General features: G+C 47.0%; 1 protein-coding gene across 1 annotated transcript in view; it reads right to left on the reverse strand.

The window, feature by feature from the left end:
- The window catches only part of LOC140425860 (synaptonemal complex protein 2-like), a 157,324-nt gene that overhangs the window by 123,574 nt on the left and 5,846 nt on the right, over positions 1-27,904 (reverse strand). Inside the window, exons 2-3 of the mRNA XM_072510244.1 lie at positions 23,810-23,874; positions 14,775-14,823 (exon numbers count right to left, since the gene is read on the reverse strand). Of these exons, the coding sequence (XP_072366345.1) occupies positions 14,775-14,823; positions 23,810-23,874 (114 nt within the window). The remainder of the gene's footprint in view (positions 1-14,774; positions 14,824-23,809; positions 23,875-27,904) is intronic.

Here is a 27,904-nt window from a genome sequence, read left to right on the forward strand (position 1 = left end):
TGCTAATCTTCTCAATCAAAACCCTTCAAATTTTAAACTTTTCCATTATATCACCCTGTAACGTGTCTGTTATTTAATGCGGCAATTGTGGCATCTCCAGCCACTCTCATATCTGGAGCTTCTAGACTCAGAGTTCAACAGTTACCCACCAGAACAGCCATTCAGTCCCTCGAGCCTGCTCCACCCTTCAATAAGGTCATGGCTGATCTGCTTAGCTTTCAGGTTCTACACTCTCATTTACCCTAATGACCTTTGATTCCCTTGCCTGAAAGGAATCTATCCACCTCTGCTATAAAAAAATATTATGTGGAGATGCCGGCGTTGGACTGGGGTATGCACAGTAAGAAGTCTTACAACATCAGGTTTGTTTCGAATCACTAGCTTTCAGAGCACAGCTCCTTCCTCAGGTGAATGAAGCAGTGGGTTCCAGAAACATACATATAGACAAAGTCAGAAGTCAAAGCAAGATGACACTTTGAATGTGAGTCTTTGCAGGTAATTAAGTCATTACAGGTCCAGACGGAGCAACTGGAGGGAGGGATAATCACAGGATAGAGGTGTGAATTGTCTCAAGCCAGGACAGTTGGTAGGATTTTGCAAGCCCAGGTCAGATGGTGGGGGTGAACGTAATGCGACATGAATCCAAGGTCCCGGTTGAGGCCGTACCCATGCGTGCGGAACTTGGCTATAAGTTTCTACTCGGCAATTCTGCGTTGTCACGCGTCCTAAAGGCCGCCTTGGAGAAACCGAAGATCAGAAGCTGAATGACATTGACTGCTGAAGTGTTCCCCAACAGTTGTCGATGTTGAGTACTGAGGCTGCTGCAGCAATGCAGTCATCATGGGGGATGCTAGTGTCGAGGGCCGAGACGTCCGTTGTGACAAGGAATGTTCCTGCTTCAACTGGTCCATGGGTGCTGAGTTTCTGTAAGAAGTCCGTCGTATCGCGACAGAAGCTGGGCATTCCTTGTACGATGGGTTTTAAGATGCCCTCGATGTAGCCAGAGAGGTTCTCACACAGGGTCCCATTGCCTGAAACAATAGGACGGCCTGGTGTGTTGGCCTCATGTATTTTCGGGAGGCAGTAGAGATCTCCAATGCGGGGAGTACATGGGATAAGAGCATGTAGGGTGCTCGGAAGGTCTGGATCCAAGGTCTTGATCAGTCTGTTGAGTTGGCGGGTGTGTTCATGGTTGGATCTGCGAGTAACTGTCTGTAGTGTTCCTGGTTGTGGAGTTGTCGGTACACTTCTTTGCAGTAGTCCGTTCTGTTCAGTATGACGGTGGCCCCTTCTCTGTTGGTCCAGCTTCCACTCTAAAATACATTAAAGAAGCCATCCCTATGGATAAGCCCTCCTTATACACAGGACCTGCTCAGATGAGGAGGAGCATAACAGACATCTACAGGTGCTGAAAGATGCCCTCATATGAATGGGATATGGCGCTCGACTCATCGATCGACAGTTCCAACGCGCCACAGCAAAAAACCACACCGATCTCCTCAGAAGACAAACACGGGACACAACCGACAGAGCACCCTTCGTCGTCCAGTACTTCCTCGGAGCGGAGAAACTATGACATTTTCTTCGCAGCCTTCAACACGTCATCGATGAAGACGAACATCTTGCCAAGGTCATCCCCACACCCCCACTACTTGCCTTTCAACAACCATGCAACCTCAAACAGACCATAATTTGGAGCAAACTACCCAGCCTTCAGAAGAGCGACCATGACACCACACAACCCTGCCACGGCAATCTCTGCAAGATGTGCCAGATCATCGGCATGGATACCACCATTACACATGAGAACATCACCCACCGAGTCCGTGGTACATACTTGTGTGACTCGGCCAACGTTGTCTATCTCATACGCTGCAGGAAAGTATGTCCCGAAGCGTGGTACATTGACACGACCATGCAGACGCTGCGAGAATGGATGAACGGACATCGCACGGCAATCAGCAGGCAGGAATGTTCCCGAGCAGTCGGGGAACACTTCAGCAGTATCAGCCTCTGATCGGGTAAGCGTTCTCCAAGATGGCCTTCAGGCACCCAACAACGCAGAATCGCTGAGCAGAAACTTATAGCCAAGTTCCACACACGAGTACGGCCTCAACTGGGTCCTTGGATTCATGTCGCATTATATTCACCCCCTACCATCTCGCTTGGGCTTGCGAAACCCTACCAACTGTCCTGGCTTGAACAATTCACACCTCTTTAACCTGTGATTATCCCTCTCTCCATTGCTCCGTCTGGACCTGCAAAGGCTTAATTACCTGCAAATATCCGCATTCAAAGTATCGTGTTGCATCATTGACTTTGTCGATATCCCAGAGGCTGGTTTGGCACACTGGGCTAAATAGCTGGCTTGTAATGCAGAACAAAGCAGCAGTGCGGGTTCAATTCCCGTACCGGCCTCCCCGAACAGGCGCCGGAATGTGGCGACTAGGGGCTTTTCACAGTAACTTCATTGAAGCCTACTTGTGACAATAAGCGATTATTATTATTCTATGTTTCTGGAACCCATCTCTTCATGCACCTGAAGAAGGAGTTATGCTCGGAAAGCTAGTGATTCGAAACAAACCTGTTGGACTTTAACTTGGTGCTGTAAGACTTCTTACTTCAAAAATATTCATTGACCATGCCTGCTGAGGCAGAGAGTTTCAATGTTGCACAACGCTCAGAAAACGTTTCTCCTCATCACTTGTCCTAAAAAGGCAACCCCTAATTTTAAAACAGTGCCCCCTAGGGCCAACTCACCACAAGAGGAAAATCTTTTCCACGTCCACCTTGTCAAGACCATTCAGGACCTTTTTTACTTCAATCAAGCACCCTTCACTCGTCTAAACTCCAGTGGAAACAGGCCCAGCTTGTCTAACCTTTCCCCATAAGACAGACCACTCATCCCAGGGACTGGGTTCTCGGTTTGGGAGACTAGGAGCAACGTCCAGAAGCGATTCACTGTACCCAGTCATGCAAATCTATGCATGGTGGGAGTGCAAGATATTCCATTCCAAATAACATATCAGGCCGCCAGCAAGTAAAGGCACCTTCTTCCCCGCCCCAGCCTACCCACGACCATCATGAGAATTGCTGGGTCAACCTCCTACAACATACATGCATGCCGGTGACCTGAACACCTCCTCTCTCTCTCTCCCCCCCCGCCCCAAACCGGAGACTACCTTTCACAGGGAATGTGGCCCCTCCCATCACAGAGAACACCCTACCAAATCAGAGACCCCCCCCCCCCCCCCCCCCCAATCAGTCACCTCTGCCTGGTCGCTAAAGAGCAACTCCAGGCAGAATCAGTGAAAGATCACTGTTTTCACCTCACACCAACTGCCTCAGACAAATGTCTAGAACGTAGCAGCTGTTAGAAAGTTAAAACACAACACAAAGCTTTAAACTCCCTCATGGGGTTACAGGGATAGAATGGGCCTTGGTAGAGTGCTCTTCCAGGGGGTTGGTGCAGACTCGATGGGCCGAATGGCCTCCTTCTGCACTGTAGGGATTCTATGATTATTTGATCTGCAAGATTTCTATTTATTTTCAAACAGAAATAGCTTTTAGTAGCTGTAATTGACAGGGTAATAGCTTCCAGATACCCAAATAACTGGATTGTTTGTTTTCATTTCCCTTCATGTTTAAATGAATCACAAGTACCCTGCTTTGAACTTAACCACAACATTTCTAAACATCTAGAAGTCAAGTGCTTTTACTTCCTCTTTTTCTCAGCAGAAAGCACTGAACTGCTTTTGATGTGGTCAGGAGCTGTCAATCATAGCCAGATGCCTACCAAAAAGACCCATTTATGCCAACCGTGTTTTTGTTAGCTAGCTAATCTTGAACCCATGCCAATATGTTACCCCTACACCATACAGTAAACTTTGATGTGGCACCTTTATCAAATGCTTCTGGAAATCTAGAACATGGAACATTACAGCGCATTACAGGCCCTTCGGCCCTCGATGTTGCGCCGACCTGTGAAGCCATTCTGAAGCCCATCTACATTATTCCCTTATCATCCATATGTCTATCCAATGACCATTTGAATGTCCTTAGTGTTGGCGAGTCCACTACTGTTGCAGGCAGGGCATTCCACACCCTTACTACTCTCTGAGTAAAGAACCTACCTCTGACATCTGTCTTATATCCAACTCCCCTCAATTTAAAGCTATGTCCCCTCGTGCTAGACATCACCATCCGAGGAAGAAGGCTCTCACTGTCCACCCTATCCAATCCTCTGATCATCTTGTATGCCTCAATTAAGTCACCTCTTAACCTTCTTCTCTCTCTAACGAAAACAGCCTCATAAAATCTTCCCTCCATACCAGGCAACATTCTGGTTAATCTCCTCTGCACCCTTTCCAATGCTTCCACATCCTTCCTATAATGCGGCGACCAGAATTGCACGCAATACGCCAAATGCGGCCGCACCAGAGTTTTGTACTCATGGCTCCCAAAACAAAATGGCCGCACCAGAGTACATGCCCTCATGGCTCCCAAACTCAATCCCTCTACCAATAAAGGTGAACACACGGTAAGCCTTCTTAACAACCCTCTCAACCTGGGTGGCAACTTTCAGGGATCTATGTACATGGACACCGAGATCTCTCTGCTCATCCACTCTTCCATGAGTCTTACCATTAGCCCAGTACTCAGTCTTCCTGTTATTCCTTCCAAAATGAATCACCTCTCACTTTTCTGCATTAAACTCCATTTGCCACCTCTCAGCACAGCGCTGCAGCTTATCTATGTCTCTCTGTAACTTGTAACATCCGTCCGCACTGTCCACAACTCCACCGACTTTAGTGTCATCTGCAAATTTACTCACCCATCCTTCTACGCCCTCCTCCAGGTAATTTATAAAAATGACAAACAGTGGCCCCAAAACAGATCCTTGTGGTGCACCACTAGTGACTGAACTCCAGTCTGAACATTTCCCATCAATCACCACCCTTTGTCTTCTTCCAGCTAGCCAATTTCTGATCCAAACTGCTAAATCACCCTGAATCCCATGCCTCCATATTTTCTGCAGTAGCCTATCGTGGGGAACCTTATCAAATGCTTTACTGAAATCCATGTACACCACATCAACTGCTTTACCCTCATCCACCTGTTTGGTCACCTTCTCAAAGAACTCAATAAGGTTTGTGAGGCACGACCTGCCCTTCACAAAACCGTGTTGACTATCTCTAATCAAATTATTCCTTTCCAGGTGATTATACATCCCATCTGTCATAAACCTTTCCAAGATTTTTCCCACAGCAGAAGTAAGGCTCACTGGTCTATAGTTACCGGGGTTATCTCTACTCCCCTTCTTGAACAAGGGGATAACATTTGCTATCCTCCAGTCTTCTGGCACTATTCCTGTAGACAAAGATGACTTAAAGATCAAAGCCAAAGGCTCAGCAATTTCCTCCCTAGCTTCCCAGAGAATCCTAGGATAAATCCCATCCGGCCCTGGGGACTTATCTATTTTCACACTTTCCAGAATTGCTAACACCTCCTCCCTTATGAACCTCAAGCCCTTCTAGTCTAGTAGCCTGAATCTCCGCATTCTCCTCGACAACATTGTCTTTTTCCTGTGTGAATACTGACAAAAAATATTCATTTAGCACCTCTCCTATCTCCTCCGACTCCAAGCACAACTTCCCACTACTGTTCTTGACTGGCCCTACTCTTACCCTAGTCATTCGTTTATTCCTGACATATCTATAGACAGCTTTAGGGTTATCCTTTATCCTACCTGCCAAAGACTTCTCATGTCCCCTCCTGGCTCTTCTTAGCTCTCTCTTTAGGTCCTTCCTAGCTAACTTGTAACTCTCGAGCGCCGTAACTGAACCTCCATGTCTCATCTTTACACAAGCCTCCTCCTTCCTCTTGACAAGTGTTTCGACTGCTTTAGTAAACCACGGTTCCCTTGCTCGACCACTTCCTCCCTGCATGACAGGTACATACTTATCAAGGACACGCAGTAGCTGTTCCTTGAACAAGCTCCACATTTTCATTGTGCCCATCCCCTGCAGTTTTCCTCTCCATCTGATGCATCCCAAGTCTTGCCTCATCGCATCATAATTGCCTTTCCCCCAGATATAACTCTTGCCCTGCGGTATATACCTATCCCTTTCCATCACTAAAGTAAACGTAATCGAATTGTGGTCACTATCACCAAAGTGCTCACCAACCTCCAAATCTAACACCTGTCCTGGTTCATTACCCAGTACCAAATCCAATATGGCCTCACCTCTCGATGGCCTATCTACATACGGTGTCAGGAAACCCTCCTGCACACATTGGACAAAATCGGACACATCTAAAGTACTCGAACTATAGCGTTGCCAGTCAATATTTGCAAAGTACAGAACTTTCTAAGTACAGAACATCCATCAGTTCCCGTTTCTAATTTTACTACTCATTACAGTCCAAAGATGTGCAGGTTAGGGGTTAAATTGCCCCTTAGGGTGGGGTTTCAGGAAGAGGACGGGGGATTGGGCCCACGTAGTGTGGTCGTTCAAAGGGTTGGTGCAGACTCGATGAGCTGAATGGCCTCTTTCTGCACTGTAGGCATTCTATGATTCTATGATATATCTGCACTGAGCTTATTTATACCACTTTCTGTTTACTAGTTCCACTCCTCCTTTCAAATTTGTTTAATCTATCGCAAAGTACTATTTAATCAGTGAGAACATTGGTCCCGGCTTTGTTCATCATGTACATTTACCCCTTCCCAGAGAACTGATCCCAATGACCCACAAATCTGAAGCTCACCCACCTGCACCACTTCTCTGACCACATATTTACCCTCCCCAGTAGTTAAAAATGAAAACTGGTTAGCGAGTGCAACTGGCTTCAGGGATTCTTATGCTACCCGTGTCTTCCTCATACGTTCTCTACCAATTAACCATTCCCTCACCTCACTTGTGGCATCTTCTATTGCTGTTATAATCCTGTAAAATAATAGGTGAACAGTGGGTGGGCACATCACACTCTAAAACCACGTTTCTATGGATTTCTCATCAACGCTTCAGGGTTTTAACCTTTATTTTCAAAGTTCTTTTCCCCTGGATTTGATGTTCATCCAAGCTGCACCTGCCAAACACATTCCCAGATACTCAGTCATGTCACCAGAACGGCACAGTACCAAAGGTCCACAGTAAGAAGTTACTGAGCTTCGGCTGTTTCCTCAATCTTCGGGCTTTTCACAGGCCTGCTTTATTCCGGGTCTACTCCCTGCAGCTCTGTTCCTTCATTCTGAGCCTCCCCTCTGCTCTTTACTTTCAATTCCACTGAACAGGACCAGTTTCTGATTCTGTCCTTGTTCCTTGACTTGGCCATCTTTTTGGGTCCTCTATGTCCTGCTCCCAGGTTTATAGGACTTTCTTTTCTTTGGAACCTGTTCCCTGCAGCTACCTACGTCGCTTCTGACACTTGGGTCAGAATTGAACCCAGAAGCCCGGCACTGAGACAGCAGAGCTAACCACTGTGCGACTGTGCCACCCGTCTGACAGTGGAAATGCTATCCATAAAACTAAGGGAATGGAAACTAGTATCAAGCAAATTTAACAGTACAAAGAAAATGAAGACTAAAAAGAAAATTAACGCTATTCTGTTATCCATCAATCCACTTCATCTGCAGCAGTGACTTCACTTCTGAACTTCTTAAATTGTGATTCTGACCTCACTCGTTTGCACCATTTCCCTTCAGCAATGCTCTCTCTGCCCCCTCACTCTGTGGCCACATATCTCCCATTCATTAGTAGCCTTCTCAGACCACACTCACCACTCTGTCCAGTCTCTTCCTCCATTTCCCACAACCATTAAAAAAATGCTATTTTCAAAACTACCTTATTGCCAACATCCTTGACTTTAAAAACAAATCTGATGAGATTTGAATCATAGAATCCCTGCAGTGCAAAAGGGGGCCATTTGGTCCATCGGGTCCGCACCAAACCTATGAAAGAGCACCCTGCCTAGGCCCACCCCCCAGCAATCCCATCACTGCACCTAACCTTTGCACACATAGGGACAATTTAGCATGATCCATCAACCTAACCTGCACATCTTTGGATGGTATGAGGATACCAAAGCACCTGGAGGAAACCCACACAGACACGGGGAGCAAGTGCAAACTCCACATAGACAGTCACCCAAGGCTGGTATTGAACCCGCGTCCCTGGCGCTCTGAGGCAGCAGTGCTAACTGCTACGCTACCGTACCACCCCTTCAGGCTGGAATCTGTAGCAGACCGTTTCAGCTCTTTCAGGTGTGCAGCTTTGGTCTCCTTATCATGGAAGGACGCTCTTGCTATAGAGGGAGTGCAGCGGAGGTTTACCAGATGGATTCCTGGGATGGCAGGACTGACATGAGGAGAGATCGAGTCAGTTAGGATTGTATTTGCTGGAGTTCAGAAGAATGAGGGGGAATCTCATAGAAACATATAAAATTCTAACAGGATTAGACAGGGTAGATGCAGAAAGGATGTTCCCGATAGTAGGGGGGTCCAGAACCAGGGGCCACAGTTTGAGGATAAGGGGTAGATCATTTAGGACAGATGTGAGAAATTCCTTCATCCAGTGAGTGGTGAGCCTGTGAAATTCGTTAACATAAAGTATGAGGGTGAGCAGCCAGAAGTCGTGGTGCACATTGGTACCAACGACATAGGTAGGAAAAGGGGCGTGGAGGTAATAAACAAGTTTAGGGACTTGGGCTGGAAGTTAAAAGCCAGGACAGACAGAGTTGTCATCTCTGGTTTGTTGCCTGTGCCACGTGATAGCGAGGCTAGGAATAGGGAGAGTGTGCAGCTGAACACTCAGGCTGCAGGAATGGTGTAGGAGGGAGGGCTTCAGGTATTTGGATAATTGGAGTGCATTCTGGGGAAGGTGGGACCTGTACAAGCAGGACGGGTTGCATCTGAACCAGAGGGGCACCAATATCCTGGGAGGGAGGTTTTCTAGTACTCTTCGGGAGGGTTTAAACTAATTTGGCAGGGGAATGGGAACCGGATTTGTAGTCCAGCAACTAAGCTAGCCGATATTCAGGACGCCAAAGCGTGTAATGAGGCAGTGGGGAAGGGAGCACTGACAAAGGAGAGTACTTGCAGGCACGGAGATGGGTTGAAGTGTGTATACTTCAATGCAAGAAGCATCAGGAATAAGGTGGGTGAACTTAAGGCATGGATCGGTACTTGGGACTACGATGTGGTGGCCATCACGGAGACTTGGATAGAAGAGGGGCAGAAATGGTTGTTGGAGGTCCCTGGTTATAGATGTTTCAATAAGATTAGGGAGGGTGGTAAAAGAGGTGGGGGTGTGGCATTGTTAATTAGAGATAGTATAACAGCTGCAGAAAGGCAGTTCGAGGAGTATCACCCTAATGAGGTAGTATGGGTTGAAGTCAGAAATAGGAAAGGAGCAGTCACCTTGTTAGGAGTTTTCTATAGGCCCCCCAATAGCAGCAGAGATGTGGAGGAACAGATTGGGAAACAGATTTTGGAAAGGTGCAGAAGTCACAGGGTAGTAGTCATGGGTGACTTTAACTTCCCAAATATTGAGTGGAAACTCTTTAGATCAAATAGTTTGGATGGGGTGGTGTTTGTGCAGTGTGTCCAGGAAGCTTTTCTAACACAGTATGTAGATTGTCCGACCAGAGGAGGGGCAATATTGGATTTAGTACTTGGTAATGAACCAGGGCAAGTGATAGATTTGTTAGTGGGGGAGCATTTTCACTTTAGTAATGGAGAGGGATAGGTGCGTGCAACAGGGCAAGGTTTACAATTGGGGGAAGGGTAAATACGATGTTGTCAGACAAGAATTGAAGTGCATAAGTTGGGAACATAGGCTGTCAGGGAAGGACACAAGTGAAATGTGGAATTTGTTCAAGGAACAGGTACTACGTGTCCTTGATATGTATGTCCCTGCCAGGCCGGGAAGAGATGGTCGAGTGAGGGAACCATGGTTGACACGAGAGGTTGAATGTCTTGTTAAGAGGAAAAATGAGACTTATGTAAGGCTGAGGAAACAAGGTTCAGACAGGGCATTGGAGGGATACAAGATAGCCAGGAGGGAACTGAAGAAAGGGATTAGGGGAGCTAAGAGAGGGCATGAACAATCTTTGGCAGGTAGGATCAAGGAAAACCCCAAGGCCTTTTACACATATGTGAGAAATATGAGAATGACTAGAGAGAGGGTAGGTCCGATCAAGGACAGTAGCGGGAGATTGTGTATCGAGTCTGAAGAGATAGGAGGTCTTGAACGAGTACTTTTCTTCTGTATTTACAAACGAGAGGGGTGATATTGTTGGAGAGGACAGTGTGAAACAGATTGGTAAGCTCGAGGAAATACTTGTTAGGAAGGAAGATGTGTTGGGCATTTTGAAAAACTTGAGGATAGACAAGTCCCCCGGGCCTGACGGGATATATCCAAGGATTCTATGGGAAGCAAGAGATGAAATTGCAGAGCCGTTGGCAATGATCTTTTCGTCTTCACTGTCAACAGGGGTGGTACCAGGGGATTGGAGAGTGGAGAATGTCATGCCCCTGTTCAAAAAAGGGACTAGGGATAATCCTGGGAATTACAGGCCAGTTAGTCTTACTTCGGTGGTAGGCAAAGTAATGGAAAGGGTACTGAAGGATAGGATTTCTGAGCATCTGGAAAGACACTGCTTGATTAGGGATAGTCAGCACGGATTTGTGAGGGGTAGGTCTTGCCTTACAAGTCTTATTGAATTCTTTGAGGAGGTGACCATGCATGTGGATGAAGGTAAAGCAGTGGATGTAGTGTACATGGATTTTAGTAAGGCATTTGATAAGGTTCCCCATGGTAGGCTTATGCAGAAAGTAAGGAGGCATGGGATAGTGGGAAATTTGGCCAGTGGGATAACGAACTGGCTAACCGATAGAAGTCAGAGTGGTGGTGGATGGCAAATATTCAGCCTGGATCCCAGTTACCAGTGGCGTACCGCAGGGATCAGTTCTGGGTCCTCTGCTGTTTGTGATTTTCATTAATGACTTGGATGAGGGAGTTGAAGGGTGGGTCAGAAAATTTGCAGACGATACGAAGATTGGTGGAGTTGTGGATAGTAAGGAAGGCTGTTGTCGGCTGCAAAGAGACATAGATAGGATGCAGAGCTGGGCTGAGAAGTGGCAGATGGAGTTTAACCCTGAAAAGTGTGAGGTTGTCCATTTTGGTAGGACAAATATGAATGCGGAATACAGGGTTAACGGTAGAGTTCTTGGTAATGTGGAGGAGCAGAGAGATCTTGGGGTCTATGTTCATACATCTTTGAAAGTTGCCACTCAAGTGGATAGAGCTGTGAAGAAGGCCTATGGTGTGCTCGCGCTCATTAACAGAGGGATTGAATTTAAGAGCCGTGAGGTGATGATGCAGCTGTACAAAACTTTGGTAAGGCCACATTTGGAGTACAGTGTACAGTTCTGGTCGCCTCATTTTAGGAAGGATGTGGAAGCTTTGGAAAAGGTGCAAAGAAGATTTACCAGGATGTTGCCTGGAATGGAGAGTAGGTCTTACAAGGAAAGGTTGAGGGTGCTAGGCCTTTTCTCATTAGAACGGAGAAGGATGAGGGGCGACTTGATAGAGGTTTATAAGATGATCAGGGGAATAGATAGAGTAGACAGTCAGAGACTTATTCCCGGGTGGAACAAACCATTACAAGGGGACATAAATTTAAGGTGAAAGGTGGAAGATATAGGAGGGATATCAGAGGTAGGTTCTTTACCCAGAGAGTAGTGGGGGCATGGAACGCACTGCCTGTGGAAGTAGTTGAGTCGGAAACATTAGGGACCTTCAAGCAGCTATTGGATAGGTACATGGATTACGGTAAAATGATATAGTGTAGATTTATTTGTTCTTAAGGGCAGCACGGTAGCACTGTGGATAGCACAACTGCTTCACAGCTCCAGGGTCCCAGGTTCGATTCCGGCTTGGGTCACTGTCTGTGCGGAGACTGCACGTCCTCCCAGTGTCTGTGTGGGTTTCCTCCGGGTGCTCCGGTTTCCTCCCACAGTCCAAAGATGTGCGGGTTAGGTGGATTGGCCATGATAAATTGCCCTTAATGTCCAAAATTGCCCTTGGTGTTGGGTGGAGGTGTTGAGTTTGGGTAGGGTGCTCTTTCCAGGAGCCGGTGCAGACTCAAAGTGCCGAATGGCCTCCTTCTGCACTGTAAATTCAATGATAATCTACGATTAATCTAGGACAAAGGTTCGGCACAACATGGTGGGCCGAAGGGCCTGTTCTGTGCTGTATTTTCTATGTTCTATGTTCTAAAACATTAAGTTTTTAAGAAGCAGTTCGAAAAAGACTCTTGGGACGAATGGGATCAAAGGACATGGGAGGAAGGTGGAATCAGGCTATTGAGTTGCATGATCGGCCATGTTCATAATGAATGATGGAGTACGTTCAAAGGGCCGAATGGCCTCACCCTGCTCCTATTTTCTATCTTTCTATATTCTCGTCTTCAACTTCCAGAATAGGCTGTTGCTGTTCTCAGATAACTACTTGAAATTCCCAGAAATCTTGGCCACATCTGGATCCTGTTTTTTGCACCCTTGCTAATGAACACACTGCTCTTATTTCAAAGATGCATCAGATTATTTGTTTCTGCACTGAAATCCTCATCTCAATCATCAGCCTATATTCAAAAAGTCTTGATTTTTCTAAACATGCCACGGTATGATTCTCTAGCTGTTCACGCCGGCAGGATCTTGCGGTCTCACCGACAGCGCACCCCCATCTCGGGTGTCCTGGAGTGGGGTGGATTCAGTGGGAAAACACATCAACAGTCCTGGCGGCGGCTAATGGAGCGCTGCCAAGAAGTTGCGGGGAGGACAGAAAATCTCACCCCTTTATCCCACATGCATCACCAGCTCAATTCACATCAACAAATACATTTTTGAAGCAAGTAATCCTCCCCAAGCTCTCTATTTATAAAATTAACAGCAGAATGCCAGTAAGACTGCACAATTGCAGTCATCGCTTCCTGAACAGACATTTTTCTCCACTTCATTACTTTGTTTCTGTTGCCAAACATTCTTTAATTGTAAAATTAATGTCAAATTATTCATGTAGATAAAACTGGTCATCTGCTTGAAAGGTAAATTAGATGGATATGTTGTTAATATCTTGTTAAGGTTAGAGAAACAGACGATTGATACTACTTGACTCGAGCACATGGAAATAAGGGATCCCATCAGGAGCTGTCATCCGTTCTCATTTATTGATTTTTGTTCACTTTTATTGATTTTGTTTGTTGGGCTAAAGGAGTATAATATGGGATAACTGAGACACAAGTGCTGTGGTAGGAGAGCTATGAGACTGAATGAGACTGAATGAGACAAACTGCTGGGCTGAGAGGTGGCAAATGGAGTTTAATGTAGAAAAGTGTGAGGTGATTCATTTTGGAAGGAATAACAGGAAGACAGAGTACTGGGCTAATGGTAAGATTCTTGGCAGTGTGGATGAGCAGAGAGATCTCGGTGTCCATGTACATAGATCCCTGAAAGTTGCCACCCAGGTTGAGAGGGTTGTTAAGAAGGCATAGGGTGTGTTAGCTTTTATTGGAGGGATTGAGTTTAGGAGCCATGAGGTCATGTTGCAGCTATACAAAACTCTGGTGCGGCCGCATTTGGAGTATTGCGTTCAATTCTGGTCGCCGCATTATAGGAAGGATGTGGAAGCATTGGAAAGGGTGCAGAGGAGATTTACCAGAATGTTACCTGGTATTGAGGGAAGATCTTATGAGGAAAGGCTGAGGGACTGGAGGCTGTTTTCGTTAGAGAGAGAAGGTGGTTAAGAGGTGACTTAATTGAGGCATCCAAGATGATCAGGGGATTGGATAGGGTGGACAGTGAGAGCCTTTTTCCTTGGATGGTGATGTCTAGCAGGAGGGGACATCCCTTTAAATTGAGGGGAGAGAGATATAAGACAGATGTCAGAGGTAGGTTCTTTACTCGGAGAGTAGTAAGGGTGTGGAATGCCCTGCCTGCAACAGTAGTGGACTCACCAACACTAAGGACATTCAAATGGTCATTGGATAGACATATGGACAATAAGGGAATAGTGTAGATGGGCTTTAGAGTGGTTTCACAGGTCGGCGCAACATCGAGGGCCGAAGGGCCTGTACTGCGCTGTAATGTTCTATGTTCTGAACTCTCTCAATAAAGGAAAAGTTTGTGCCTTGGCTTTGGCATCACCAATAGGTTTGGATCCTATTACCACAGGTTACCGATTGCTCCTACATAGAATAACAGAAAATGCTGGAAAAACTCAGCGGTTCTGGCAGCATCTGTGGAGATAGAAACAGAGTTAACATTTCAAGTCGTTTTTCAGGCTGAGCTGGGTCAACTGGATAAGGGTGGCTCGGACAACTTGGGCACGGGAAAAGACTGGCATGCAAAGTTGATAACAGTCTATCGCGCCAATGCAGCACCTATAGTTGAACATGGCAATAAGCTATTTTGCTCATTTATTAAGAATTAAAAGTCATGCTTGGCTGCTTGCAAAAATATCTTCTGAACATCTCAGGTTTCGGATGGTTTGATTTGAGACACTGGCTGAATTTCTCCGGCCGTTGGGATCCTCTTTTCCCGCTAGTAGTGCATCCCCACCCAGGGATTCCCGACAGCTTGGAGTGGCTTCAATGGGAAATCCCATTGACAAGCAGCTAGAATAATTAATCCCACCACCAGCGAATGGCGCTCCGCCAAGAAACATGCAGCTGGGGACTGGAGAATCCCACTCTCTATCTGTATATCTTACCACCGCGTCTCCTCCTCTTCTCCTTTTCTTACTTCCAGTTGCAACTTTTCTGAAAGATATGAAAATGAAACAGGAAAACATAGCAAACACCAATACACTTAACGACATGGCCCTAGAAATAGTGAATGCATTGGTGGTCATCCTCCAGGGTTCTGTGGCCCAACAGATTGGAGGGTAGCTAATGTAACTCCACTATTTAAAAAGGGACTTGGAGAGAAAACAGGGAATTATAGACCAGCCAGCCCGACGTTGGCAGTGGGAAAATTTAAGTGCATTGTAAAAGATTTAGTAGCAGAGCACTTGGAAAACAGTGGCAGGATCGGACGGAGTCAGCATAGATTTACGAAAAGGAAATTATAGAATCCCTATAGTGCAGGAGGCCATTCATCCCATTGAGTCACACTGTATCACCGTGCTACCCTAACTAGAAGAGTTGATGAGGGGCAGTGAGTGGATGTGGTTTATTTGGACTTTCAGAAGGCTTTTGACAAGGTCCCATATAAGAGATTAGTGTGTAAAATTGAAGCGCATGGGATTAGGGGTAGTGTATTGAGGGGATAGAAAACGGATTGTACAAAGTAAGAATAAATTGGTGTTTTTCAAAGTGGCAGGTACCAGTGCGATACCGCAGATATCAGTGCTAGGGCCTCAACTATTCAAAATGTATATTATTCATTTAGATGAGGGAATTAAATGTAATATCTCCAGATTTGCACATGACACAAAACTAGGTGGGAGGGTAAGCTCTGAGGAGGATGCAGAGATGCTTCAGTGAGATTTGAACAAGTTGAGCGAGTGGGCAAATGCATGGCAGATGCAGTATAATGTGAATAAATGCGAGGTTATCCACTTTGGCAGAAAAAACAGAAAGGCAGATTATCTGAATGGCTATAAATTGAGAGAGGGCAATGTGCAACAAATCCTGGGAGTCCCTGCACACCAGTTGCTGAAAGTAAGCATGCAGGTGCACCTAGATTCTGGAAAAGTCCCATGAAAAGGTGCTCCCTGTATTAAAGAAAGGAGGGTGACAGAAAGCAGAAGACTACAGGCCAGTTAGCTTAATATCGGTCATAGGGAACATAATATTATTAACGCATTTATAGCAGGGCACTTAGAAAATCTCAATGCAATCAGGCAAATTCAACATTGATTTGTGAAAAAGAAATTGTGAGAGGCCTATTTATTGAGGTTTTTTGAAGAGTGTTTAACACTGCTGCTTCACAGCTCCAAGGACCCGGGTTCAATTCGGGCCTTGGATGACCGTCTGTGTTGAGTTTGCATGTTCTCCCCGTGTCTGCGTGGGTTTCCTCCCACAGTCCAAAGATGTGCAGGTTAGCTGCACTGGCTATGCTAAATTTCCCCTCGTGTCCAAAGGTTATGTGGGGTTAGTGGGTTATGTGGATAGGATGGAGGAGTGGGCTTAAGTAGGGTGCTCGTTCCAAGGGCCGTTGCAGACTCAATGGATCGAATGGCCTCCTTCTTTACTGTAGGGGCTTTATGATTTTTTTCATTTCCACAGGATGGCTTTTCCTCCACTGCTCACTTTACTTCATTACCTCCCTTAGTGTCCCTTACATACCCAGGAAACCATTCTTCTGGAATGTCCTTTCTCAGTGGCACTTTGTACTCTTGTAACTATCCCTTTCTCAATGATTTTTTCAAGTGCACTCCAGACATTAACCACTCTGAAAAAGCTTTTCCCTTACGTCGCTTTCTTTTCTTTTGCTAATTTGAATTTGTGCGTGCACGGTCGTTCTTGAACTTTTTTTAGTTTAGGTGGGCAGCATGGTTGGTATAGGCTCGGAGGGCCGAAGGGCCTGTTCCTGTGCTGTACTTTTCTTTGTTCTTTGTTCCTCAAGTGAGAATAGTTTCTTCCCCTCTACTCTGTCCAGGTGCCTCAATTTTGAATAACTCGTTATGTACTGGGCAGCACGGTAGCATAGTGGTTAGCACAAATGCTTCACAGCTCCAGGGTCCCAGGTTCGATTCCAGCTTGGGTCACTGTCTGTGCGGAGTCTGCACATCCTCCACGTGTGTGCGTGGGTTTCCTCTGGGTGCTCCGGTTTCCTCCCACAGTCCAAAGATTTAAAGGTTAGGTGGATTGGCCATGATAAATTGCCCTTAGTGTCCAAAATTGCCCTTAGTGTCGGGTGGGGTTACTGGGTTATGAGGATAGGGTGGAAGCGTGGACCTTGGGTGGGGTGCTCTTTCCAAGAGCCGGTGCAGACTCGATGGGCCGAATGGCCTCCTTCTGCACTGTAAATTCTATGATTCTAGTCTCCTCTCAGTCTTCTTCTTCAAGCAGAAAAGTCCCAACTTCTCGAATCTCTCTTCATAACTCATCATGACTCTTCATCGGGGCAGCACGGTAGAACAGTGGTTAGCACAGTTGCTTCACATCTCCAGAGTCCCAGGTTCGATTCCTGGCTTGTGTCACTGCCTGTGCGGAGTCTGCATATTCTCCCAGTATCTGCGTGGGTTTCCTCCGGGTGCTCCAATTTCCTCCCACAAATTCAGAAAGGTGTGCCTGTCAGTTGAACTGGACATTCCGAATTATTCCTCAGTGTACACGAACAGGCTTTGGGGATGTGTGGCGATTAGGGGATTTTTCACAGTAACTTCATTGCAAGCCTACTTGTGACAATAATAAAGATTATTATTGTAGATGGTACACACTACTGTGGTGGAGGGAGTGCAATTTTATGGATGCAGTACCAATCAAGCAGGCTGCTTTGTCCTGGATGATGTCGGCCTTCCTGAGTGTTGTTGGAGCTGCACTCAGCCAGGCAAGTGGAGAATATTCCATCACACTTCTGACTTGTGTCCTATAGATGGTGAGCAGGCTTTAGGGAGTCAGGTGGTGAGTTATTGGGCACAAGACTCCTAGTCTCGGAACTGCCCTTGTCGTCACAGTATTTATATGGCTAGTCCAGTTCAGTGTGTCATAATATACACCAGTATATTATGGTGCAGACACACACAGATGGACACACAGCGGGACCAATCAACACACACAACATCGCAGCCAATCACCAGAGAGCACACGCACTATAAAGTCAGGGGGCATCAGAGTTCCCGCTCATTTGAGTAGCAGCTAGCTAGGAGGACAGAGCTCAGCCTGCAACACAGACATTCACCATGTGCTGAGTGCATCGACTGGTTAGGACAAGGCAAAGGTCTTTAGTTAAAGCTGGTATCATACTAACGCACAGTCCGAGCATGTTTAAACAGTTAATGATTCAAGAAAATAGTGTTGCACTATTTCAAGTGTTGGTGACCTGTATGTGATCCAGAACACCCAACACATCATGAGACCAGGAGTGGTTGCATACTAGCACTTCTTAGACCTACCTGCAAGTGATCTGCCTTCCGCCAGCACTCCGTCATCCTGCAGCATGGACATCAGTCCGCCGCCGCCGCTCCGCATCGCCAGCAACCTCGGGGCCAACTGGAAGATTTTCAAACAGCGCTTCCAGCTCTTCCTCAAAGCCACGGACAGTGAGGGCGCCTCGGACACCAGAAAGATTGCTCTTCTCCTCTCCACGGCCGGGGTCAATGCCATCCACATTTTCAACTCTCATCTTTGCAGATGATGAAGATAAGACAAAGTTCAAGACGGTCCTCCTCAAGTTTGACACTCACCGCAGCGTAGAGATGAATGAAAGTTTTGAATGCTACGTGTTCCAGCAGCGTTTGCAGGGTAAGGATGAACCTTTCCAATCCCTTCACACGCACCTCTGCATCCTTGCGCAGTCTTGCAGCTACGGGTCCACCTCCGGCTCCATGATACGCGACTAGAATGTTTTCAGTGTTCAATCGGACCCCCTACGCCAGCAGCTCCTCAAAGTAAAGCAACTCACCCTAGCGACTGCCATTGTAACCTGTGTCTTACATGAAAATGCCACGCGTCGGTATTCCCATATACAAGCGGCTGAAACGGCCCGGCAAGGTCCCCACAGGGTGGAACGGGTCCAGGTGATTGAGCACCTCCAGGGCCTCAGCCTGGATGAGGGCAGCTATCTCACGGACTACCGTGCTTGTATTCACCAAACAAGGGGATGGCGACGAAGAGGAACGTAATGCGCAGGCGCGCACCACGCACGACTGCACCACGCATGCGCGGTGGCGCAACGAACATGCTGACGTCACGATGTGCGGCAACTGTGGCTCTGCCCACTTAAGCGGCTATGCCCCGCAAAATCTCGACAATGCCTACGATGTGGAAGATTTGGCCACTATGCTGCCTTCTGTCGAGCTGCTCAGCCTTCCAATTCATATCGCTTCTGCCAGACTCGCAGGAGTTTTCGGGCAATTCAACCCACGGTTAGAGCCCGATGCGGACCTCCCACACAGCAGTGACACCGAGGACCCGAAGGCGCCTTTTCGAGTCGGTGTCTTAATGAAAAACAGGCTGTCCCCGAAGCAAAGACACCAGTCGCTCTTGGTATATAGCATCAATCCAGACGATGAGTGGTGTGCCACCCTGACAGTCAACCGGTCCCAAATAAGATTCCGCCTGGACACTGGTGCCTCAGTCAATCTCATGGCGTGGTCTGCTTTCCAAAGCCTTCACGTCAAACCAGCCATACTCCCATCGGCCTGTCAGCTATTGGACTACAATGGTAACATCATTCCTGCTACCGGCTCGTGCCAACTTGAAGTGACGCACAAGTCACGGAAAGCCATCCTTCCTTTCAAGATTATGGGCTCCTCTAAGGACTCCCTGCTTGGCGCACAGGCATGCAAGCTGCTGAACCTTGTTCAAAGAGTTCACTCTCTCTCTCTCTCCTGATGACATGTCTGCCTTCCAGGACGCTGACTTCAGGGCGCAACTCAACGCAATCATCGACCAGCACCGCGATGTCTTCGAAGGCTTGGGCATGCTCCCATATACTTACAAGATCCTACTCAAACAGGCCTGTGGTGCATGCACCTCGCAGAGTCCCAGTACCCCTCAAGGACCGCCTCAAGCAGCAGCTGCAGGGCCTCCAAGACCAAGGAGTGATCTCCAGAGTTACGGAACCAACCGACTGAGACAGTTCCATGGTGTGCGTAAAGAAGCCTTCCGGCGAACTCAGAATCTGCATTGATCCAAAGGATCTGAATCGCAATATCATGAGGGAGCATTATCCGATTTCCAAGTGCGAAGAGATCACATGCGAGATGGCTCACGCCAAGCTCTTCACCAAACGTGATGCCTCGAAAAGTTTCTGGCAAATCCAGCAGGAAACTGTGTACCTTTAACACCCACTTTGGCAGATATTGTTACAACAGGATGCCGTTTGGGATCATATCAGCTTCAGAAGTGTTCCACAGGATCATGGAACAATGATGGAAGGCATTGAAGGTGTTCGCGTCTATGTCGATGACATAATAATTTGGTCCACCACCCCGCAGGAGCATGACAGTCGCCTCCAGCGCGTGTTCAAACGCATACGGGAGCAGGGCCTACGCCTCAACAGAGCCAAATGCTCCTTTGGTCAGACGGAATTCAAGTTCCTCGGGGACCACATGGGTGTGTGGCCGAATGTGGACAAGGTGGCTGCTATCACAGCCATGAAAACGCCAGAGGACAAGAAGGCGGTCCTCCGATTTCTGGGCATGGTCAACTTCCGAGGGCAGTTCATCCCTAACCTCGCCTCATACCACAGCTCTCAGGAACCTGGTCAGGAAGACGACAGACTTCCAATGGCTTCCTGCCCACGAGCTCGAATGGAGAGAACTCAAAACCAAACTCATCACGGCCCCGGTCTTAGTTTTTTTTGATCCAGCGAAAGAGACAAAGATTTTGACCGATGCCAGCCAGTCTGGCATTGGGGCAGTGCTCCTGCAACGCGATGAGGCCTCATCATGGGCCCCCGTTGCTTACGCGTCACGAGCCATGACCCCCACGGAACAGCGCTACGCGCAGATAGAAAAGGAGTGCCTGGGTCTTTTGACCGATGTCGTCAAGTTTCATGATTGTGTACACGGCCTTCCCCAATTCACCCTCGAGACCGACCATCGCCCACTGGTCAATATAATACAGGAAGACTTGAACGACAGGACGCCTCACCTCCAACGTATTCTGCTCAAGCTCCGGCGATACGACGTCCAGCTGGTATACACCCCGGGCAAAGACCTAATCATTGCCGACGCTCTCTCCAGGGCAGTCAACACTCCATGTGACCCAGTGGGATTCGTCTGTCAGGTTGACACCCATGTGGCCTCCAATCTACCTGCCACGGATGAACGCTTCGTCCAAATTCACCGTGAGACAGCAGCTGACCCTTTGCTACAGCGTGCCATGCGCCACCTAACAGACGGGTGGCTCAAGGGCCAATGTCCGCAGTTCTACAACATCAGAGATGATCTGGCGGTAGTCGATGGTGTTCTCCTGAAGCTGGACCGCATTGTCATCCCGCACAGCATGCGCCAGTTCGTCTTGGAACAGCTACACGAGATCCATCTTGGCATGGAAAAGTGCCGCCGACGGGCCCGAGAGGCTGTGTACTGGCCCGGCATCAATGACGACATCGCCAACAGTGCTCAACTGCCCCACTTGTCAGCGCTTCCAGCCGGCCCAACCACGTGAGACCCTACAGCCCCATGAGTTGGTCACGTCCCCTTGGTACAAGGTCGGCATTGACCTGTTCCACGCGCTGGGCAGGGACTATGTCCTGATTGTAGACTACTTTTCAAACTACCCGGAGGTGGTACATTTACACAACATCACATCATCTGCAGTCATCCGTGCCTGCAAGGACACCTTTGCTCGACACGGCATCCCACTCACTGTGATGTCGGACAATGGCCCCTGCTTCGCAAGCCAGGAATGGTCCAACTTTGCCAGGAGGTACAACTTTGTGCATGTGACATCCAGTCCCGTATCCCCAATCCAACGGCAAAGCGGAGAAGGGCGTCCACAGTCAAACGGCTCCTCTGCAATGCTGCCGACGCTGGGTCCGATTTCTACCTCGCCCTGCTGGCCTATCGCTCGGCCCCACTGTCCACTGACCTGTCGCCAGCCCAGCTGCTCATGGGTCGCACCCAGAGGACGACGGTGCCGTCCATTCATGTCCCAAACCTCGACAACGTTCCGGTCCTTCAACGAATGCAACTGTCTCGTGCACAGCGCAAGGTGGTTCATGACTCCCATGCAGCTGAACTCCCTGCTCTGGCTCCAGATGACAACGTCCGCATCCATCTTCCGGATGGTATCTGATCTGCAATCGCTGTGGTTCTTCGGCAGGTGGCTCCCCGCTCGTTTCTGGTTAGTCTACCGGATGGCTCCATTCTGCGCCGCAATCAACGAGTCCTTCGTCTCGTTCCGTGCTCGCGACGTGATCCTCCACCATTGCCATGCCCTCCTGTTGACCCTGACCTGGACTATTCAGAGATTCCGGTCACTCTGCATCCTCCTCACTCTGACGCAGTCCAGCCCGCTCCTCAGCCAGCGGCTCCCGACCCACCCTTGAGGCGGTCAACCAGAATTCGTTGCCCACCTCAGAGACTTAATTTGTGAACTTTGTGGACTTATGGACTTTCTGATTTGTTCTGTCTTCCGTTTAATCGTTCAAGTGGTTTGTATATAGTGTTCATCCCGTTATTCTTGTGACACACTTTTTCTGCACCAGGCACATTCCCATGTAAATAGCTTAGTTTTTATGTACATGGTCCTGTAAATATTCAGGAACATTCACCAGACACTATTTATTGCCACACAGGTACATTTTTTATAAAAGGGAGGATGTCATAATATACACCAGTATATTATGGTGCAGACACACACTGATGGACACAGTGGGACCAATCAACACACAACACCGCAGCCAATCACCAGTGAGAGCACACGCACTATAAAGACAGGGGACATCCGAGTTCCCACTCGTTCGAGTAGCAGCTAGCTAGGAGGACAGAGCTCACAGCCTGCAACACAGACATTCACCATGTGCTGAGTGCATCGACTGGTTAGGACAAGGCAAAGGTCTTTAGTTAAAGCTAGTATCGTATTAACCCACAGTCTGAGTATGTTTTGAACAGTTAATGATTCAATAAAATAGTGTTGCACTATTTCAAGTGTTGGTGACCTGTATGTGATCCAGAAACCCAACACATCACAGTTTATGGTCAATGGTTACCATCAGGATGTTGAGAGTGGAGGATTCGGCGATGATAATGCCAGTGAATATCAAAGGTCAATCATTAGATTCTCTCTTGTTGGAGATGGTCATTGCCCATCACTTGTGTAGCATTAATGCTAATTGCCACGTTGTCAGCCCAACCCTGGATATTGTCCAGATCTTACTGCATTAGCATCTGGACAGTTACAAATGGTGTACAATATTTGTGCAGTCATCAGCAAACATACTCATTTCTGACCTTATGATGGAAGGAAAGTTAATGAAGCGGCTGAAGATGGTTTGACCTTGGACACTACCCTAAGGAACTCCTGCAATACTGTCCTAGAGCAGAGGTAATTCACCTCCACCTGCCACAACCCTCTTCCTTTATGCCAAGGATGACTGCAGCCAGTGGAGAGTTTTACCCCCGATTCCCATTGACTCCATTTTTGCTTGGCTCCTTGATGCCATACTCGGTCAAATGCTGCCTTGATGTCACGGGCAGTCACTTCCATTGTTCTGAAATAAACAGAAAATGTTGCAAGTACTCAGCAGGTCTGGCAGTCCGTCTGGAAAGAGAAACAGAGCTAATATTTCAGGTCATTACCATTTATACAAACCGTTCCCATGAATGGTCATGACCTGAAACGTTAGCTCTGTATCTCTCCACAGATGTTGGCAGAACAGAGTATTTCCAGCACTTTTGTTTTTTTATTCCAGATTCCCAGCATGCACAGTTTTACATATTCTTGATGTAGTTTATAACGCAAATATACTGCAGAAAAATGGTTCTACATAAATAGACAACACATCTTGTATATTTGCACACATGTTGTATATTTGCACAGGAATATTTTGCTTATTCACTCTCTCCCCCTCCTCGACCACAAATAAAACTGTTCAAATGGTACTGAATAATAGGGAGTGACTTACAGATTGTTGACTTGGTCAAATGAAAGTCTTTTCTTTCCAAGAACTTTCCTTTTGGCTTCACTGACCTACAATTACAGATAAAGATTAAACATTAAACAAACATTTGACATTATACTGTATCTTGAACAATGTAATAATGGCAAACCTGAAGACCTGCACATTTCCTTTAGTTGTAACAAGGCCCATAGTTCAAACACTTTTTAGCTCTCCAATGAAGAATTAATAGAGAATAATGAGTTCTCCCAGTGAGCCAGAGAAGACAGAGCCAGGAGTGAGACACAGCTAAGAGCGAGTTTGGGAATTTGAATCTAGGTGGGAATTGAATTAAATCCTTTTAAATTTCAGGAGTTTAAATTAATTCAAATTAAGCTAATTTAAATTAAATTAAGTGCAGTGTGGGTTAACAAGGGCTGCCCCACCCACTCACATAACTGGTTGGCAGTTAAGTGTCAGTCACTAAATCAACCTTGATCTCAAAGCAGGTGGGGGAGGGGAGTCAATTCAGGACAGTTTAAAAACAGCAACTTGAGAACTCACTCCCAGTGAGTTCTCCCAGTGAGCCAGAGAAGACAGAGCCAGGAGTGAGACACAGCTGAGAGTGAGTTTGGGAATTTGAATCTAGGTGGGAATTCAAAGCTGGGTGGGGAGGAAGTGCTTTTTATCCCTGGTAAGTGACTGGTAAGTAGTGTTTCTGTTTTCTGTTTCTTTTCATTGGTATATTTATTTATTTTGTTCTTCGTTGTTTATTTATTTATTTAATTTCTGGGGGGGTAAATTGTAATTGTTGAAGTTAACCGAAGGTTTAAGACATGACAGGAGATCTCGGGCCCGTGTCATGCTCCTCGTGTGCGATGTGGGAGCTCAGGGACACGTTCATGTCCCTGGCTCCTTCACGTGCAAGAAGTGTGTACAGTTGCAGCTCCTGTTAGACCGCTTGATGGCTCTGGAGCTGCGGATGGACTCACTTTGGAGCTGAGGACGTCGTGGATAGCACGTTTAGCGAGTTGGTCACACCGCAGGTGAAAGGTACTGAGGGAGATAGAAAATGGGTGACCAAAAGACAGAGCAAGAGTAGGAAGGCAGTGCAGGTGTCCTCTGCGGTCATCTCCCTGCAAAACAGATATACCGCTTTGGATACTGTTGAGAGAGATGGCTCACCAGGGGAAGGCAGCAGCAGCCAGGTTCATGGCAGGCTCTGCTGCGCAGCTGGGCAGGAAGAAGAATGGCAGGGCTATAGTGATAGGGGATTCAATTGTAAGGGGAATAGACAGGCGGTTCTGCGGACGCAATCGAGACTCCAGGATGGTATGTTGCCTCCCTGGTGCAAGGGTCAAGGATGTCTCGGAGCGGCTGCAGGACATTCTGGGCGGTGGGGGGTGGGGGTGGGGGTGGGGGGGGGGGGGGGGGGAGGAGGGTGAACCGACAGCTGCCGTGGTGCACATAGGCACCAACGATATAGGTAAAAACCGGGACAAGGTCCTACAAGCTGAATTTAGGGAGCTAGGAGTTAAACTAAAAAGTAGGACCTCAAAGGTAGTAATCTCAGGATTGCTACCAATGCCACGAGCTAGTCAGAATAGGAATGTCAGGATAGAGAGGATGAATGCGTGGCTCGAGAGATGGTGCAAGAGGGAGGGATTCAAATTCCTGGGACATTGGAACCGGTTCTGGGGGAGGTGGGACCAGTACAAACCGGACGGTCTGCACCTGGGCAGGACTGGAACCGATGTCCTAGACGGGTTTGCTAGAGCTGTTGGGGAGAGTTTAAACTAATGTGGCAGGGGGATGGGAACCGATGCAGGAAGTTGGAAGGTAGTAAAACAGGGACAGAAATAAAAGGCAGTCAGGGGGAAAGTGTAAGGCAGAGAAGCCATAGTCAAAAATCAAAAAGGGTGACAGTACAAGGTACAGTGACTGAGGGGAGCTCAGTGAATAGGACCAGGAATAGTAAAAGAAATAGAACGGGAAGTGAAAACACTAATGGTAAGCGACGCGGCAGGTTGTTACATGAAGATGTGGGTTCAACGACAAGGAAAATTAGGAGAAAGGTTAAAAGGAAATATAACTTAGGAGAGGTTACTGATCGAGGTGTTAAGATTCAGAACAGAGGTAAAAAAAGCCAACAGAAGTGTACTTTACCGGAATGCTCGTAGTATTCGGAATAAAGTAAATGAGTTGATGGCGCAAATCATCGTGAATGACTATGATTTAGTGGCCCTTACTGAAACATGGTTAAAGGATGGTCACGACTGGGAGTTAAATATCCGAGGCTATCAAACTTTTCTGAAGGACAGAGTGGATGGTAAGGGAGGTGGTGTAGCTCTGTTATTTGGATGACATCCGGGCAACAGTAAGGGATGCCATCGGTGCTATGGAGGATAAGGTTGAATCCATTTGGGTGGAAATCAGGAATAGTAAGGTGAAAAAGTCACTGATAGGAGCAATCTATAGGCCACCAAATAGTAACATTATGGTGGGGCAGGCAATAAACAAAGAAATAACAGACGCATGTAGAAATGGTACAGCAGGTATCATGGGGGATTTTAATCTACATGTCGATTGGTTTAACCAGGTCGGTCAAGGCAGCCTCGAGGAGGAGTTTATAGAATGTATCCGCGATAGTTTCCGAGAACAGTACGTAATGGAACCTACGAGGGAACAAGCGGTCCTAGATCTGGTCCTGTGTAATGAGACAGGATTGATTCAGGATCTCATAGTTAGGGATCCTCTCGGAAGGAGCGATCACAATATGGTGGAATTTAAAATACAGATGGAGGGTGAGAAGGTAAAATCAAGCACTAGTGTTTTGTGCTTCAACAAAGGAGATTACAATGGGATGAGAGAAGAACTAGCTAAGGTAGACTGGGAGCAAAGACTTTATAGTGAAACAGTTGAGGAACAGTGGAGAACCTTCCAAGTGATTTTTCACAGTGCTCAGCAAAGGTTTATACCAACAAAAAAGGACGGTAAAAAGAGGGAAAATCAACCGTGGATATCTAAGGAAATAAGGGAGAGTATCAAATTGAAGGAAAAAACATACAAAGTAGCAAAGATCAGTGGGAGACTAGAGGACTGGGAAATCTTTAGGGGGCAACAGAAAGCTACTAAAAAAGCGATAAAGAAGAGTAAGATAGATTATGAGAGTAAACTTGCTCAGAATATATAAACAGATAGTAAAAGTTTCTACAAATACATAAAACAAAAAAGAGTGGCTAAGGTAAATATTGGTCCTTTAGAGGATGAGGAGGGAGATTTAATAATGGGAGATGAGAAAATGGCTGAGGAACTGAACAGGTTTTTTGGGTCAGTCTTCACAGTGGAAGACACAAATAATATGCCAGTGACTGATGGAAATGAGGCTATGACAGGTGAGGACCTTGAGAGGATGGTTATCACCAAGGAGGTAGTGATGGGCAAGCTGATGGGGCCAAAGGTAGACAAGTCTCCTGGACCTGATGGAATGCATCCCAGAGATGGCTAGGGAAATTGCAAATGCACTAGTGATAATTTACCAAAATTCACTAGACTCTGGGGTGGTCCCGGCGGATTGGAAATTAGCAAATGTGACACCACTGTTTAAAAAAGGAGGTAGGCAGAAAGCGGGTTATTGTAGGCCACTGAGCTTAACTTCCATAGTAGGGAAGATGCTGGAATCTATCATCAAGGAAGAAATAGCGAGGCATCTGGATGGAAATTGTCCCATTCGGCAGACGCAGCATGGGTTCATAAAGGGCAGGTCGTGCCTAACTAATTTAGTGGAATGTTTTGAGGATATTAACAGTGCGGTAGATAACGGGGAGCCAATGGATGTGGTATATCTGGATTTCCAGAAAGCCTTTGACAAGGTGCCACACAAAAGGTTGTTGCATTAGATAAAGATGCATGGCATTAAGGGGAAAGTAGTAGCATGGATAGAGGATTGGTTAATTAATAGAAAGCAAAGAGTGGGGATTAACGGATGTTTCTCTGGTTGGCAATCAGTAGCTAGTGGTGTCCCTCAGGGATCAGTGTTGGGCCAACAACTGTTCACAATTTACATAGATGATTTGGAGTTGGGTACCAAGGTGTCCAAGGTGTCCAGACGACACTAAGATA

This window comes from Scyliorhinus torazame, chromosome 6, assembly GCF_047496885.1.
Source record: "Scyliorhinus torazame isolate Kashiwa2021f chromosome 6, sScyTor2.1, whole genome shotgun sequence".
NCBI classification, from domain to species: Eukaryota; Metazoa; Chordata; class Chondrichthyes; order Carcharhiniformes; family Scyliorhinidae; genus Scyliorhinus; species Scyliorhinus torazame.